We start from the raw sequence: 17500 nt of genomic DNA on the forward strand, positions 1-17500 counted from the left end.
TACAGTCTGAGAAACGCGTCATTAGGCGATTCCGTCGCTGTGCAAACATCACAGAGTGAGTGCACTTACACAAACCTAGGTGGTATAAACCTACTACACACTTAGGCTATATGCTATAGTCTACTGTTCTGTAAGGGAGGAAAAATAATTTCCCTCTACCCTTCTAGGTTTTTTGTTGAAACATCCTTGTAATAAAGGACAGATTAACAGGAGAAAAACAAACAAAAGTTTAATATTAACATGTACACCTCCTACATATGGGAGAAACCCAGGAAAACTGAGTAACTCGCCAAGATGGTATTGAAGCCACCACCTTCAATACCATCTTCAGCTGAAGTTAAAACACGCTGGGGGTGGAGGGGAGTCTGTTATGGAGGCTACTAGGAAAAGCACAGTAAACAAGAGTAAGGTCGTTACACAGATTTAAGTCATTGTCTTCTGTATTGATAAGAGTTTCTAGAGACAGAATGAAGAAATAAGTACTATTTTTTTCTCCCACAAAGCAGTTATTGAGTTGATGATGGAAAAAAAAAAAAGCGCACTTTATCTTTGGCCTATTATACATGGCAGATATATTTATACACTTAAATTAACTCACCACAACATGTATGTAAAAAAGAATATAACAGTGGCTACATGTAAGCTTTTATTAGGGAATTTCTAGTTTGGACAAAGAGTACTGAGAAAATAAGTTCACTGGTTAAAATCTTTAAAACTTTTCTTCCCAAGTGATATAGCAATATACACTTGCAACGGCTCACCAACTCTTTCAATTGATATTATTCCACTAGGGAGAGCAGTATTACAAAGAAATGGATATTTAGACACACCGCTTTGTTTAACCTGGAGTACCTCAAAAATAGTGAATCAATGAAGTGTCATCATTGAATATGAGCTATGGTCAAATTAAATAGAGAAAAGAAGTTTGAAAATTCCTAGCATTCAATCAGTACCATTTTCTCACCTAAAAAAGATAACACTGGAGATCTTTTCTCCATTTCGAACTACAATTTTCTGTGAGATAAGATTTTCTTTTGCAACTTTAACACTAAAAATCAGAACAGTGGTAATAACTAGAACAGTGAAACTTAAACATGAGCAGTGATAACATATTTTTTAAAAGTCTTCCCTCAGTTGTCCCAACCTTTTAGGTATGATTCTAGATATTTAAAGATTTTATGTTTCATAAAGGTTCCTAAATATTTACTGAGAGCCTAATAAAACAATAACAGTAACAGAATTCCACTTATATATACTTGAGAACTATGTATTTTAAACCCATAGGCATGTATTGAACATAGTTCACATTTTCAAAATTAGGATTTTTCCAAATTCTGAACTAATTATTATTATATATTATTATATAAGTTATGTAATAAGAAAGAAGATAGAAAGAAATCCATGTTAACTCCATAAAACCACCAACGTCAGATTTAAGCTTTGTTTCCTAGAACTTGTCTTTTCTTAGTTCCTACAAGGAAAATACCAAAGCATTATTAATAAATGCTTAATAAATGCTTACAGAGCAGAAATTTATAAATTAGTGAAGCTGATAGCTGTCCTAGCCCAAATCAAATTTGCCATGACTGAGTTGGTTAAGTGCCATAAAAATTAAAGGCAATTCTCTATATAAATTATAGCCTATGTGTCTGTATGTTATATATTTACAGATATTACATGTTTTTTATGAGCTGCTATTTATATCTCAGAACACTCTGCTGAAACAGTATAACCAAACAACTTAAAAAGCAGGCTTTGAGGGAGAGGAGGGAGGTAGATTTGGTAAAAGGAGTCAAATATGTGGTGACAGAAAGAAATCTAACTATGGGAGGTGAACACACAATATAAATATATATATGCCTTACTGTTAAAATGTACAACTGAAACACCGATTTCATTAACCAATGTCACCATAAAAAAAATTTAAAAATTAAAAAAGAAAAAAGCAGGCTTTGAAATCAGACTCTCTGGGTTCTAATCCCAACTTTGACACTAATAGCTGTGTGTGCTTAGAGAAATTATTTAACCTCCCTGACCTTCAGCTTCCTCATCTGTGAAGTGGGGAAAATAATAATAGCTATCTAAGGTGGTTGCGAAGACTCATAGAGATAATACATATAAAGTGCTTAGTGTGGTGACTGGCACATATAATTGTTTAATAAACATTAGCTATTATTAGCATTATTATTCTGATATATTTAAGATACAAAGGTACAGCAAAAGAGAGTCTGAATAGATAATCTTCCAAAACAGTTGATTTTTCATGTACTTATTACTATAAAATTTAAAAATTATTATTTAAAAAAATTTTTTTAGGCGGGGCAACCCTTGGTTGACCTCACAGATTGCAAGAAACTTGTCAGTTTACAATCCCCTATTTTTTATTTTTTACGCCTACAGCACTTAGTCTTCCTTGGTGGTCTCCTATCCAAGTACTAACCAGGCCCAAATTTAAAATTATAATTCTCCCTTTTACTCTAGGTATGGCATACCTTAAATTTAAGAACTAATACATGTCTGTTAAAGAGTATATCTTAAATTTAAGAACTAATTTGATTTCTGATAAAGGGAATGAGAACATATTTTGAAAACAAGAAGAATATAAACTCCAGCATAGTTCATTATGAACATCCAGTATCCAGTAACTCTTACCTACCTACTCTTACACACTCAGGCATTTGTTAGTTTCAGTTAGTATTTGTTAAGCCATTCTTTTCAATACCTTCAGTCAGAAGAACTCCATGTTTTGCTCCCAGGGCAGCTTGAAGAACAGTCTTTCCTCCCCAGCCAGATAATCTCTCTGGTATTCCAGAACAGGATCCTGCCTGCCAGACATGGACCAGGCCTCTTTCTTTGGATCCTTCTGCCTCTGTTGACCTACAAACATCAAGAAAAATCACTTAAATGTTCCTGTAATGCAGAGCTGTATCTTTTGTTCTTAATATTTTCATGATATTTGTACCTTTTACCAGCACATAGGGGACTGAGTCAGATAATTTAACTAGCACCTATTTTATGCCTTGGTCATGAAACAGGAGTAGAGATAAAACAACTAGTTATATTAAAGGCTTGAGGATAACCTAAACACACAAATTACTTATCTCTAAGGAGTAAACAGAAGCTGAGCTATTTTTTGAAATTTTATGATTTAGTAGCATAAAATTTCAAGATGTAACTTCTCAATACATTAAGTCCTTGTTTAGATATTAAAATTATAGCACGTCCTAAGTTGAAGTCTTATATCAGTTTTTAACGTAAAAAGTTATTTGATGAAAAAGAAGGAACAGGTCTCCATATTTCACTTTACACTGAGCTTAAGCTCTATAATTGCTATTTAAATTTTTAAGAACCAAATTTATAACAGCTGCCAGTAAAATACTTCATGCTTACTCTTGTTCTAGCCAAAAATTTCCATCCATCTGATTACTCTGGCTCATAGAACACAAAACACACAGCTATTTAAAATGACCGTATCCGAACTGCCCCTGCCTCCTGCCGTCCGTTCTAAGGACATCTTAAGACACCCTGAGTTTCCTTTGTACAAAATTTTCCTGTGTCACCACTGATGGTACATTGTTTTCATATTCTTTTTTCTAGACAATGCCAATATTTTAATGAGACGCATAAACTTTTCTGGTTTTATTTAATAATATCTAGGAATTTCTCTACTTTTGTTAAATATTTCTCTAAATTATAATTAGGCATAACTATGGTTTCATGGAAGGGAAGCCACAAACTTAATTCTCCTATTAAAATATCATCCATGACTAGTTTTCTAAGGATAGAAGATGATTCAAAATAAGGCTATTTCTGCAAACCTGAAATTATTTGTGAGAAAAATGGCTTCGAAAGTTTTAAAATAATGAAATGAAGACTTTTTGTGCCTTTTATAAGCATAAGAAAGGAACGAGCAACAAAGCTAACCAGCTTTGTTTTAGTATCTCCTCTCGCTTTACCAATTAACACAAATGTCACTATTTCTACTTAATAACCATCAATGACAAAATTAAAGTGAATAGAAGCTACACATATGGTGTTTGTAGTGTTTTCCTAGAAGGATACAGGAGAAGAAAAAATGGTTTTACCTTCTCTTCTTTGAGTCCATCGGTCAGTGGGAGCACTCCATCACCAAATCATTTCCTCTTTGCAAAAGTATATAAAGACCTAAATGGCAAAACACAGGTAAGCACTAAGAGCAGTTAAAGAACACTCTGTTTTATCCCACAGATTTAAAAAAAAAAAAAAAAAAAAAAAGTGTACATTCACTGAGCAATAAATATGCAGAACTATTTAAACTATTTCATACCCTGCCTGCCAAAGTGGAATATCTAGACTGAGCCTGCCCACTGAGCTTATAAAAATGCCTGTTGACTATCTATGTAATGTCAAAGGAAGAAAAGTCTAGCTACAATTAAGCTGTACTTGTCAGGCAACAGATTTTTTTGTTTTTTTATTATAAAGAAGGAAGTTCAATTTGAAAACTCAATGTGTTAAGTATTCATTTCATAAACATTAAGGTTACTTTAAATGCTTCTGCAACACACGAACATTTAAATACCAATTAAGTAAGAAAGAATTTCTAAAATCTCTTCAGTTATGTATCAGATTCAAGTAGTTTTAATTTACATTTTTCAGTAATGCACACAAAAAATTCTGTCATTAAAATATAAAGTTTCCACTTACTGGAACTACCAGTATTTTCCCCAAATCAACCTCAATTCAAAACCATAATCCAAAGGGCTAGAAGAAAAAAGTTTGAATTTTAAAATAGCCGTTTTAAAATCAACCACTGAACAGAAAAAAGCTCTATGAAAAAAATTATGGTATAAGTATCACGACCTATCAGTTCAGAAACTCGACGTTTAAGAAAGAGAAAAATAAGCAGACAGAAATGCTCAGTGCATTTCAACTAAGAAATTTACATTTTTAAAGGCACCGAAATTCATGAAAATAAAGACAACGAGGTTTTATTTGTGTGAACCATATAAATACTAGGGCCAAATTTATGATTCTTCCACAGAAGGATATGGCATGGTCACGGTGCTCTGGAAACAGCCCATACCGGCAGGAGTGATGTAAGATCCATCTGTTTACTCCAGGTTGCCAGTGAATTCTTAGTTTCCCATCTGTAGATCTGGAGGCAATTACTCTCTACCTAATGTTAATTTTAGAAAGATTGTGAATCATCCAAAGTTGTATAAAGAGGACTATGTAAATAAAAGATATATCTGAATAAATTTAATAAATGCTGTTAATAGATATGATCAAGTGGCACTATGCTTTGTGTGTGATAGTGTTAACTTTTAGTAAAATGTACAGTTCATGCTATACAGAGAAATTCTGAAGCCAGGTCTAACTTGTGCTTATCTATTAGAGCAAGGAATAACTGTTCCCTTGATTAAAGTTAAACAATACTGAGCAGAAACCAGAGAACGACTCTGGGAGGGTGTGGAAGTGCATAAGCACACTTCACAACTGATTACCTACAGGTAAACTGAATCCTACCGCCTAACAATCAAAAATGTTGAGAATCTTTTGGTAAAGTGAATAAAACAGTCGATCTTTCTCCTCTTTTAGTGTACTGTTTTTGAATACAGAGTTTTCTTAAAGGGGAGTTCACCTTATACCATATGATTTCTCAACACCATTTTTTTTTTCAAATCCAAACAAAATTAAAACTCTACAAACTGTTTTGCAACTTTCTTTTGTGACTTACTATATATGGTAGGCAGAATAATGGTCTCAAAGATGCCCTCGTCCTAATGCCCACAACCTATGAATATGTTAGGTTACATGGCAAAGGGAAATTAAGGTCAGCTGACCTTAAAATGGGGAGATTATCCTGGTTATCCAGGTGGACCCAATGTAATCACAAGTGTCTTTAAAAGTGGAAGAGGGAGGCAGAAAGAGATGTGATGATGGAAGCAGAGTCAGAGAGATGCTACATTGCTGGCTTTCAAAATGGGGGCCGGGGGAGAGGAGAGGCACAATAAAACAAGGAACATGGATGGCTAGAAGCTGGAAAAGGCAAGGAAAGTAATTCTCTACTAGAGCCTCCAAAAAAGTAATGCAGCTCTGCTGACACCTTGATTTTAGCCCAGGGAGACTTGTCGGACTTTTAACCTAAAGAACAGTAAGATAATAAATTTCAAGCCACTAAGTGTGTAGAAATTTGTTACAGTAGCAACAGAAAGCTAGTAACATACTATTTTATAGACTTCTTTCTGTATCAGTATTTATAGACCTATCTCATTTTGTTTTAATGGTGTTTAATGTTTGACTTCTTCCAAAAAGATGTATCTGTCTGAAACTCAAATAGTGCAATGAGAAAAAAAGACTGCAAAGGATACATAACTAAAAAGGAATATTGCAGCTAAACATGGGAAGCTTATAAGAAGTTTTACCTCACATACTTAAATATAAGTGGCACTTACCAACTCCATTTACTCTAACATCCTTTCTCAATTATAGATCCATACAGAAAAAAAAGAAAAAATTTTGTTTTTCTAATATTTTTATGAGCCCCTCTACAGGAAATCTGTAAGACTTTCCTCAACCACTTCAAATAGCAATTCAGTGCTTCGTGTGTTTGTTACAAAACTGCCTAATCATGGGGCTTCCTATGGGAATACTTCTCTCCAGGTGAGCTTTAAGGTCTTAATTCTACATTCTTTTGGGGGACAGGATCTCTGCACTCGGCTCTGATATAGAAGCTATGTGAGTTGTACAAAGAGTCAGAAAATATGGAGTCAATTAAACTCTGAGATGGCCCTTTAACACAAAAAGTAAACCATGGTTCTGAATGAATTGACTCAACTTATAGATCCTATTAGATACAGACCCTTCTACTACATTTAACAGATAAATAAGCTATTTTGTACATGCAGAGGATATGGTTTTAACACCACGATCTAAGAGTGCCCTTAAAAAAATCTGGTCTAGAAGTCACAATTATTGCTAGGAAAAAAAAAAAAAAAACTGCAAACTATCTACAGGTCCATAATACCTTAACCAGAAATCCAATATCCAAAAAACTCTTAAAAGTTTTTTCATAACTCTGAAATCTGACCTGAACTCATCTAACAGCATAACATGACCTGAACTAATGGGAGGTTATTTAGTTTTTACCCCTTTAGTGTGAATATTCATATAGTTTGCTACAGAAATATTAATATGATAACGGGATAGTACCAAAAGTCCCACAGGAAGTGTTATATGTCAGGGATCCCCAACCCCTGGGGCAACTGATCGTTACCAGTCTGTGGACTGTTAGGAACAGAGCCACACAGCAGGAGGTGAGCAGAGGCTAGTGAGCAAAGCTTCATCTGTATTTGTAGTGGTTCCCCAGTGCTAGCATCACCGCCTCAGCTCCACCTCAGATCATCAGGCATTAGATTCTCATAGGAGCACCAGGGCCAAAAAGGTTGGGGATCGCTGTTATATGTGATTTAAGTAACTTATTATAAAGATAAAAAAAATCCTGAATTTCAAAACATATCTTGCCTCAAAAGTTACAAGAAAGGGACTAAAAACTTGTATTCTAGAATAGCAACTGTCATTTTTAGTAGGGTCCTCAACTTTTAACTATATTATACTTCAATTAGTTTACTTTATGTACTTCTAACATTATTCATCTTGTAGAGTAGCGGTAAAGCACTACTCTCAAGGCATAAGAAAGCTAACTTACACTTAGCATAGCTGGACCCTTCTAGTTTTATTCTCCTGTCTCACTTACTGGTTTAAAATAGGTATGTTGATTAAAGTAGTAAAATAGCAATAATTGTAGTCACAAAAATAATATTAGTGTTTAGAATGACAAGACATTAAGATAGGAAGACAATAAAAATAATAACAGAGAAGCAAACTATATCATAATGCCCTAAAAGGAATTTGGACATAGATTGAATCCAATATAAAATTACTACAGATTTCATGCAGTCATTTACACTCTGTTTTTAAGGTCTGAGCTGACTGCATTTTATTGCAATGTAGTAAACTGAAGTTTATACTATGAATGCGGTAAACAATACTTTAAGACATTGGTATTTTACACATGGTACATGCTTAATAAATGTTTGCTTTTAGAATCTTAAGCAATAGTACACGTAGATTAAGGAAATTTTTGACTCAAACACCTGACTTACAACTAATTTATACACTAACTGCTATTTCCTGAATATCCGGCCACCGAAGCATTTAACCATTACTGAACGTTGAGGAACACTCACCTTGCAGTGAAGCCTTGACAGACTAACCACCATCAAATGCCAAGGCCACTTCAAATCCCAGCCCTCTCAGCCTTAATTGCTCCACTGGAGGCATTGTCTGATACCACTATGGGAGCTGACTAGCCCCTTAAATCCTGACCTCAGGGACTGAGTAAATAAATGTACTGAATAAAGTCACTAGGCTGCCCTAAAAGTACTTGTTATTTACAATGTTGTTATTAATGAGATAACACACTAAGTCATTGATTCAAAATATATTATAAACTAGAAGTTAGAAATTATGACTTATTTATCAGTATACTCTTGTACCCATAACAACCACTAGGTACAAGCAAGCTACATTTATTTGAGTACTCAGTGGAAGACGGCTCTTGATCTTAAGTTCCAATCTACGGACTTCCAAATGATATAGACTTCTAGTGCCTGTAATAAAAGTCAGTAGCACAAAAGGAAAATGTCATCTCATAATAGAAACTCCCATACATAATTTGCTATTGGTATTTCCTAACAATAAAGACACTTTTATTTCATGTCACTTAACAACTGCTAGACAACCCAGGAAATTCTGAACAGTCCCTTTCTCCATAGTACATGGAGACAGTTTTTGGTGCAATCAGGAACAGTAAAGCTTCATAGCCTCTTTTTTATGGCCTGCTAATTTCACCTTGAAAATTACTAAAACTGCACTCTTCTGATTGTGAAAATCCTCTAAAGTGGATATTACCCACTGGGGGAAGGGGCAATAAATATGGTAAAATAAATGACCAGAAATGCCCATTTAGCTTTTTGTCCCCACTGCATATTTTAAAAATGCATTTTTCCAGATTACTAAAATTCCCATGAAACATTCTGATGGATATTATAATACTAGCAACTAAATCTCTAATTCCTAGGTAGTTATAATTTGTGCCTATTATTACATATTGGAACATAATTTCTGACATAAATTATTTATTCCTTTAATATTTTCCTACTATTCTTTTATTAAAAGGGCCACAATTACTTAAGGCAACATTACAGAAATGCAGTTCAAAATATGTTGGCTTATTTTACCAATCAATAACATCCAGGGCTTAAGTTCATCAAGGGGCCACATAATGGAACAGGGAGTATCCACACCAAAAAGTACTGTTCTGGAGATACAAGTTTCACTTATTTTGAATGTGCTAGTAACAGGTATTCTTGATTAGAAATGAAAACACTGTTTAACTCACCAGTATAAATACTGAGGTCGTATTAGAGATCAGCTATTAAATTTACTATTCACTATTCAACTATTTAACACATTGTCATCATATTTACTTATTAATACCTGTAAAGAGAATTATTTTCTTTGAGCAATAACTACGATACCTGCATTCACAGTATAAACTCAGGTTTACCACATTATAGTAAAATGTAACCAACCCAAGTTTTAAAGTGTTAATGACCAGGTGATATCTGTGGTAATTCTGTATCTGAGTCACTGTATCAATCTGCTCCCCAATACTTTGAGAGTTCATGATCGATATATCCCTGCATTTCCCAAGATTCCCTAGAATTGAAATTCCCCTCCAGCCTTTTCGGAAGCATTCCTCATATCCTAAGAAAAGCATTTCCTAGGAGAGTAAGTCAAGCAGCAAAGTAAAATTGACTAAATAATTGGTCTGTCTCTCCTCGTTAGAAAAGCTTTACACTGCTGCACAGACACATTCTTTTCCTGTTGCAGGGAGAAAAAAATTATTTTTCCAGAGTCGACTACTTTAGGACTAGAAAGCAACACAAAGCAATCATATTGGGAGAGAGCCCTAATTATAAACAAATATTTTAAAGTGCTAGTTTCACAAACTATCTTAATCATACATAAATCTGTTAAAAAAAAAAAAACAAATTCATGTATGCATCAGTTTTAACAGATATTAGCATATTTTAATATTTGCTTCAGCTCTATTTAAAATAGAAGAAAAAATTATAGAGATCTGGGGGAACTCCACCCAAACCTTTCTTGTCCAGAGTTAGACCCCATTCCTAAAGTTACTGTGTCTTATTTCCATGTATGTTCTTATACTTTTATGTACTTTCATTAGATATATATGTATCAACAAACAATGTATGCTATTACTTTAAAACTCTACATAAATGCAACATAATGTACATATCCTTTGGCAAATTGCTTTTTTAACTCAATATTATGTACTTGAGAAATATCCATGTTCATAAACAGACCCAGTTCATACATTTTCACTAGGGGATAGTATTCTACTGCAATAGTATTCTACATCAATAAACCATACTTGATCCATTTCCTTACTAAAGTAAAGTTGGATTGTTATACTTTATTGCTATTTTAAGAACTGTTATAATCATTTTTGCTACATGTTTGCTTGGGCAATTGCCCCAAGTTTAGTTAAGAATGCAGCTCAACAAAAATTTAGGTTTGAAAGCAAAAAACCCTAGAATGAAAGTCACCCAGATGCCACCACCTTCCTAATATGGAGGTCATGTGAACTGATGAACTGTAGGATAATTCAGATGAAAAATCTTTAAATAATATGTGATAAGGAAACAAGAGCTAATCAATTTGTGGAATTAATGAGACTAAAGCTGATCTTCTTTCTGACCATAATTTACTGGCAGCCAACTAAAACTCTACCAATGGCCCTAGTCTTTTTCTCACAGGAGTTGAGAGAATTGTACCTTTCTTTTTCAAAAAAGATCTCTACAATAAAAGAGTAACTCCACAAGAGTCCCCCAAAAGTACTCATTACCTTGCTGATTTAAATATTTTTGCTTTACCCACATGGCTCAATCAGTTCAACTACTTTAGCAATTGTTCACACCTATTCTACCATTTCGTGATGCATGCAAACATCAAGACAGCACCAAAGCATGTCTAAAGAATTGGAACATGGAGACAGGTATATAAATGCAATACTAAAAAGCACCAAGTCATAGTTTGTTGCTATTTTATTTGTGGCTACCATGCATTTTCTTAAGGACTAGATATCCTTCAAAATCTACTACTCTCTTAATACTGACTGAAATGTTTGGTCATCAATACAGAAGTCAGTCATATTCTTTGGAAATACCTTTAGACTGTACCCAACAATACTACATTAAACTCATGTTTTTCATGAAAAGATAGATGATTAATAGTTGACTTTCCACCTAACCACACAAAAACTAAAATCAGGTCTCAGGGAAGTTCTTAATACACCTTTGCTTCTTCAACAGTCAAAATGTCCAAAGTGTTTCAAATCACAACCTAAATTGTGAAAGGCTGCAATTTGGAAAGAAGGGATTCCAGTTCACATTGCTTAAATCTATTTAAAAAAAAAATAAACTTATATAATGCCACTCAAATTTCCCCCCTAAATTACCTATTTCGTACTTCATTTTCTTCACTATTATCTTTTCAAATGTTAATATTGTGAAACAGCTTTGAACTTTTTTTGCTATAACTATGAACCTTGAATCTGTCAATAATAGTCACAGTTCGTGAACTAAGTATTAAATTTAAACTAGGTATAGGTTCTATCAGCATCTTTATCACATCAAAAATGCCCTATTGGAATACCAAAGTTACCACAGACCAACCTGAAATCATATTTTCTCTAAGTCTATATATCATAAAATTGTCTGGAAACTATCTTTTGGTTTTAAAAAATGAACTATATTTCTTTTCTGAAAACACTCAGTTCTCTTTCCCACTATTTAGAAAAAAATATGTTTGGGGCATGATACAATAAAAGAAGAAATAAAAATTATAAAAGTAGCTAATACGTATTGAATATTTACCAGGCACTGTAATAAATGACACATGAACCATTAAATGGAAGTTAAGTAACTTTCCCAAAGTCAAAGATGCCAAGTGCATGTGACTCCAGGTATGTCCAGATCCAAAGCCTAGGATTTCAGTCACTGTGCTTATATTAATAAGATTAAAATATTGCAATTTACTGCAAAAGCAAATTTTCCACTGCCTTAAATTCTTTAAGTATCATTAACTCAGAGGTCAAGTGGAGACTCCAAATCATTCATATTTATAATCTGAAAAAATGCTGGACCAATAGGTTTGTTGAATGTTTGTAACTGTTCAGAATAAACACATATCACGCAATTGTAAATCCTTTTAAAGTGCATTCACAGCCACTAACAAATCTAAAAGGCACTAACTTGACTATGGATCTGCATGTGTTCAACAGTTATTTCCTTTTCCATACTAAACCAGAACGAGAATACTGTGCTTGGAATATGCCACTTAAGCCAGAGTGCTTTTCCTAGTCTCTTACCAAAGGCCTAAGCTGTAGTACAACACTTCTACCAACATACAGCTGCTGGTCTCCAAAGTAGCTCTATTAAGAGTACCAACACCAGCGTCAAGACCATTGCCTCAACGCAGCCCCTGTTATTTTCCTGTCTTCGCATCTTACAAGAACTTACCACCTTCTGGTGGATCACTTGACACACTAAAGGACTTGGCTAAACTACTAATTTTTAATATCAAAGTCATTTTCTTTTTCCGCAACCGCCTTTTCAAGCCACCAAAACCCTGGGTCCACTCTCCACTGCGATCCGCAGCCTGGGGCAAACACGCCTGGGGATCTCACCAAGGTTCACGGCTAGGGACCCGGGTTTATCTGCTCAGCGCCTGGAGTGAGCATTCAATAAATTCTCATGAATGAATGGGTGGAAGGCAGCGCGGCTGGAACTGGGAAGGGGGGGCATGAAGGAATTTCACGCAGCTGAGACCACTGCAGTAGCGTCCAGTCTGCGGAGGGAGGAAAGAGGGCGAGTGGAAGAACCTGGGGTTGGAGCCACGGGGCCCGGTCGGTCGATGCTGGTTAGGGAATGCGCGGGCGCCGTCTCCGTGGGTCCCGCAGCGCGCTCCCAGGCCTCGACCAGCGCCACCGCCTCTCTCCCAGACCCCGCCTCCCGCACACAGGAGGCCGCGGCGGGTCAGCCCTCGGAGTCGGCCCGGGACGCGCGCTCGCTCACCTGACGCTCCTCCCGCAGCACCGCGGTCTGTATCCGGCGCGAGCTTGCAGCCCAGCGTGTCGGCGAGATCAGCTGATTCATGTGGGGCGGGGCCTGCGGGCAGGGGCGGGGCCGCAGGGCAGCGAGCCAGCGTGAAGGCGGGCGGGGGTGGCTCCCAAAGTAGGTGGGGTTAGGTTCGGATGGCGTCCGGTACGGAACAAAATTACCCAAGAGGCATTGGGCGCTGTTGATAACGTCCTCCGAAGTACTGCCCCTCCCTCAGAATAGGGCGGAGCCACCCGTCCTGAAACTCACTTGGGCGGTGACGTAACATGGAGTCGCTGGGGCCTAACTACCCCAGTGCTACCATGGTAACTGCTGGTGGAGCGAGTGGTTGGGAGTTGCAGTCATTTGTTACCACCTAGACCAGCGTGAGTTGGAAGGGTAAGCTCTCTACTCTTGACAGCGAAAAGGCTAAAATAGCTTCAAACTGCTTCTGTGGACTGTACCCTAACAGTAGTCGCTTCCGCCCCCGCAAATGACGTCGTCGCCTCGCGGCGCTGGTTGGTCCTAGTGTCCACACTGTTTTCACTACTTAGTTGCAACCCCAAAGGATGGAATAGGATAGGAAGAAATGAATTGGCCTATCCTATGATTCCCACAAGGCTCCCCAAGATACAACATGAGTAAAACCAATTTGCTTGCCCAGCACACAGTTTCACGATAGTGAAGATTTTCCCTGGCTGCCATTCTTTGCACACAGTGGCTGCGAATTCTGCTGCTAAGCAGAGTGTCATCGCTGAACCTTAAACCTGTGTTCAGACCATCAGCTACAGATATGCAATCAGGGTCAGAAGTTCTTGGCATAAATGGTCTATGACATTCTCCAACACCCTCAATTCAATTGCTTCTTTGATCCTTCGACCACCTGCAAAACCGTTAGTCTGCAACAATTTTACCAACCTTTTGCACCGGTGCTGGAAGTTACCTAACTCTGACTACTGGCACTAGTGGAAACCGAGTTGTCCAACTTCATTCGGGATTCCCATGGGCCCAGGCGATCTTGCTAAGCCCAAAACAGCCCTTTACAAATTGCTACTCAAAATTTCTCCTATTTCCAGTCCCCTGCTGTTCATTCCTAACCCGCACACTCTCCTAACTTCTTACCGACTTCTACCCACCCCACCCCTTTTGGTAAAAATAAAAATAAAAACATTGCCTCCTATATTTCTGGGAAAATGATACCACTGGGGAGGAATTTCCTTAACTCCTTCCAGACAATACTACAAAACCTACCTGCAGCTCTACCCTTTCCTTCCTTCTTAGCAGAGGTGTTCTGAACTCTCAAGGTTAATCCCTCCACCTGAACCCAGGATCTCTTCCAATCCCCTTAGAGACTTTGCTCCATTATTATCCCTTCTGTTTGGTGTATCTTCAATCTCTACCTCTCTTGTCACTCTTATTCTTCAGTATATAAATTTGTTCCTGCCTATCTCATCTTTGAATTTCTTTTTGCTCTGTCCTCCTTTCTTTTACAACCTGATTTTCTACCTCTAATTTCTGACTTCCCACTCTTCCTTATCCCAATCTGCAGTCTTTACTTTTTCAGGTCTACTGAAACTAATAGTCACCTTTTAATTTTGGAATCTAATGCCTTTTATGCAACCATGTAAAAGAAAGAAAGCGATCTGTATGTATTGATGTGGAATGATCTGGAAGTTGGATTAAGAGAAAAAAAGCTAGATGCTGAGTCAAGTATTCCATCAATTGTGTGTTATGTGTGTCTTAGAGAGAGAGAAAGAAAGAGAGAGAGGGGATATATATCCTTGTCTTTGTATATAGCTCTGAAAGGATACATTTAAAAAGTGACGAGTGCTGGGGAGAATTGAGAACAAAGGTGGGAGGAAACTCACTTTTTCCTCTGTGCAATATTGCACTGTTTGAACTTGTAACTTTACAAATATACTTTAAGTATTCTTTTTAACTTATTTTTTAAACTTTTCAATATAAACAAAAGTGTATAGTCTTGTCTTCCTTTTCCTCTTATCCTCCTAGACTTCTGGAACACACTCCTTCTGGGTTTTCCTCCTATTCAGACCTTTCCTTTACCTTTTCAGACTCTTTCTTTTACTTGTCCATTAAATTAATGGATTAAATTAATATTTATTTCACACTTATTACATGCCAGACACTGTTCTAGGCACTACAGAGACATGATAATGAACAAAACAGACAAGAGGCCCTGTTTTCATGAACTTGGACTCTGGCGGTATGGGAGATAGTCTCCAGAGATGGAAGCCATCAATTCCTCCCTTTGTGTATACAAATACCACTCTTGACATTAAGAGACAGAATCTATTTCTTCTTCCCCTGAATATCGGCTATTTTAGCTAATAGAATGTGGCAGAAAACTTCTGGGACTTCTGAATTAAGTCCTTAATTCAGAGCAGCTTCCAGCTCTCCCTCTGAGAAGCCAGCTGCCAAGCTCTAAAGAAGCTTCAACAGTAGTATAGATTGATAAGAGAAAATGGGAAGAGACAGGCCACATGGAATGGCATTAAAGGACCAGAATGCGTTCCCATCAGGTTCTTTCCAGACCTGACCAGTTACTGGCTGAATGCAGCTGAGTGATTGACACCAGCTAATGTCAAGTGGAGCTGAACAGCCTCCTCAAGCCCTGCCTGAATACCTGACCCAAATTCCTAACAAATAATAAAATTTTTCTTTAAGTCACTAAGTTTCAGAATGGTTGATTATGCAGCAATAACGGAAATAAACAGGAGAAGAGCTGACTCTTTTGCTCTGTGCAGAGTGATCAGAGTCTAGGAGTTTAAGAAGGGAAGCAGGGAGGTCAATAAGAGGTGATTGCAATAGTTGAGGCAAACAATAGCCTGGAGAGGCTTGGAGGAGGTAGAAAGGAGTTAGATTACAGATATATTTTGAAAGTAGAGCCTATAGTATTTGCTCATGGATTAGACATGAGCTTTGAAAGAAGAATTGACGCCTGAGTTATTGGTAAAAAATATGCTATCTTTTACTGAGATGGCAAAGACTAGGAAAAAGAGTGTTTGGGAATATAGGGAGGAAATACCAAGTATTCACAATTGAACATGTTATAGTTTATATGGCTATTGGGCATCTGAATGAAGATGTCAAGCAGGTAGTTGCACATAGGAATCTTGTGATGAGAAGAAAGACCAGGGCTGGAGATATAACTTTAAAAGTTGTTGATGGAAAATGGAAGCAGCGTGAAGCATGAGCCCTGGGACACTTCTCTTTATAGAGATTGAGAGGATAGGGAAGATCTAGCCCAGAATCCTGCTGGGCTTCCTGATGGGAGAAAGAACATGTGTTTTAGAAACAAAAAGAAGGCAAATATATCTAGTAGAGAGTATGTGAGAGAGATGAGTGGTAGAAAATGAGGTCGTAGTGATCATGTAGGGGTTGGTGGGCTGGGATGTGAGTTTGTCTTTTATTCTAAATGCAAGAGGAATCATCAGAAGGTTTTAAGTGGGGGAGTGACCTGATCTGACTTATATTTTTGAATGTTTATTCTGTCAGGGCTTTATGTGTACTTTCTACGTCATTACACAAAACATTAGAAAGTTTACTCAAGGACTGAGGTTTAACAACATTAACATTTTTTTGTTTAAGTTCAATCTGACTGATGCAGGAAATAAGAATAGAAGCATGGAGACCCAAGTAGAGGTCCTGCGTTAGGCCAGATGAGAGATGATGATGCCTTGTACTAGAGCGACAGCAGTACAAATTATGAATTGGTTAAATTTGAGATATATTCTGGGAGTAGAACTGGCATGATTTAATGATGGATTAGACATGATATTTGACTTGTATGCTACCTGGGATTTTCTTCTGAGCAACTGTTTAATGGGATTTCCATTTTCTGAACTTGAGAAGACTTGGCATGGTTCAAAAGGTCTGTTTTTGACAATGATTTTGGGATACTTTTTTGGCATCCAAGTTGAAATGTCATATTGGCAGCTGGTGTGCTATGAAGAAGTCAAGGCTGGAGATAAAAGAAAGTCATATGCACATAGGTGCCATAGAAAGCTAGAGGAAAACAGATGAAATTACCTGGGAGGATAATGTAGATTAGAAAGTGTAGATAAGGCCAGGACTGAGCACTGGGTTGCCCAGACTTGGAAGTGGAGCAAAGGAGAAGGAGCCAGGAAAGATGATTGCAGGGGAGTCTGCACAGAGGTAGGAGAACAGGTGCCCACTTCACAGACATCAAAGAGGCTTTCAAGAAGGGTGGCATGGTAAATGGTGTTAAATGCCGCTAAATAGTAAAGGTA

At 37.0% G+C, this 17500-nt stretch overlaps 1 protein-coding gene across 1 annotated transcript in view; it reads right to left on the bottom strand.

Moving 5' to 3' along the window:
- ALS2 (ALS2, alsin Rho guanine nucleotide exchange factor) overlaps positions 1-13311 on the bottom strand; it is a 63606-nt gene extending 50295 nt beyond the window's left edge. The window contains 3 exon segments of the mRNA XM_006921357.3: positions 2723-2877; positions 4086-4164; positions 13206-13311. Coding sequence (XP_006921419.1) covers positions 2723-2877; positions 4086-4105 — 175 coding nt within the window. The 5' untranslated portion in view covers positions 4106-4164; positions 13206-13311.
- Between the last annotated feature and the right edge of the window lie 4189 nt (positions 13312-17500).

Source organism: Pteropus alecto, unplaced genomic scaffold (assembly GCF_000325575.1).
Source record: "Pteropus alecto unplaced genomic scaffold, ASM32557v1 scaffold3, whole genome shotgun sequence".
In the NCBI taxonomy this organism is placed as follows: Eukaryota; Metazoa; Chordata; class Mammalia; order Chiroptera; family Pteropodidae; genus Pteropus; species Pteropus alecto.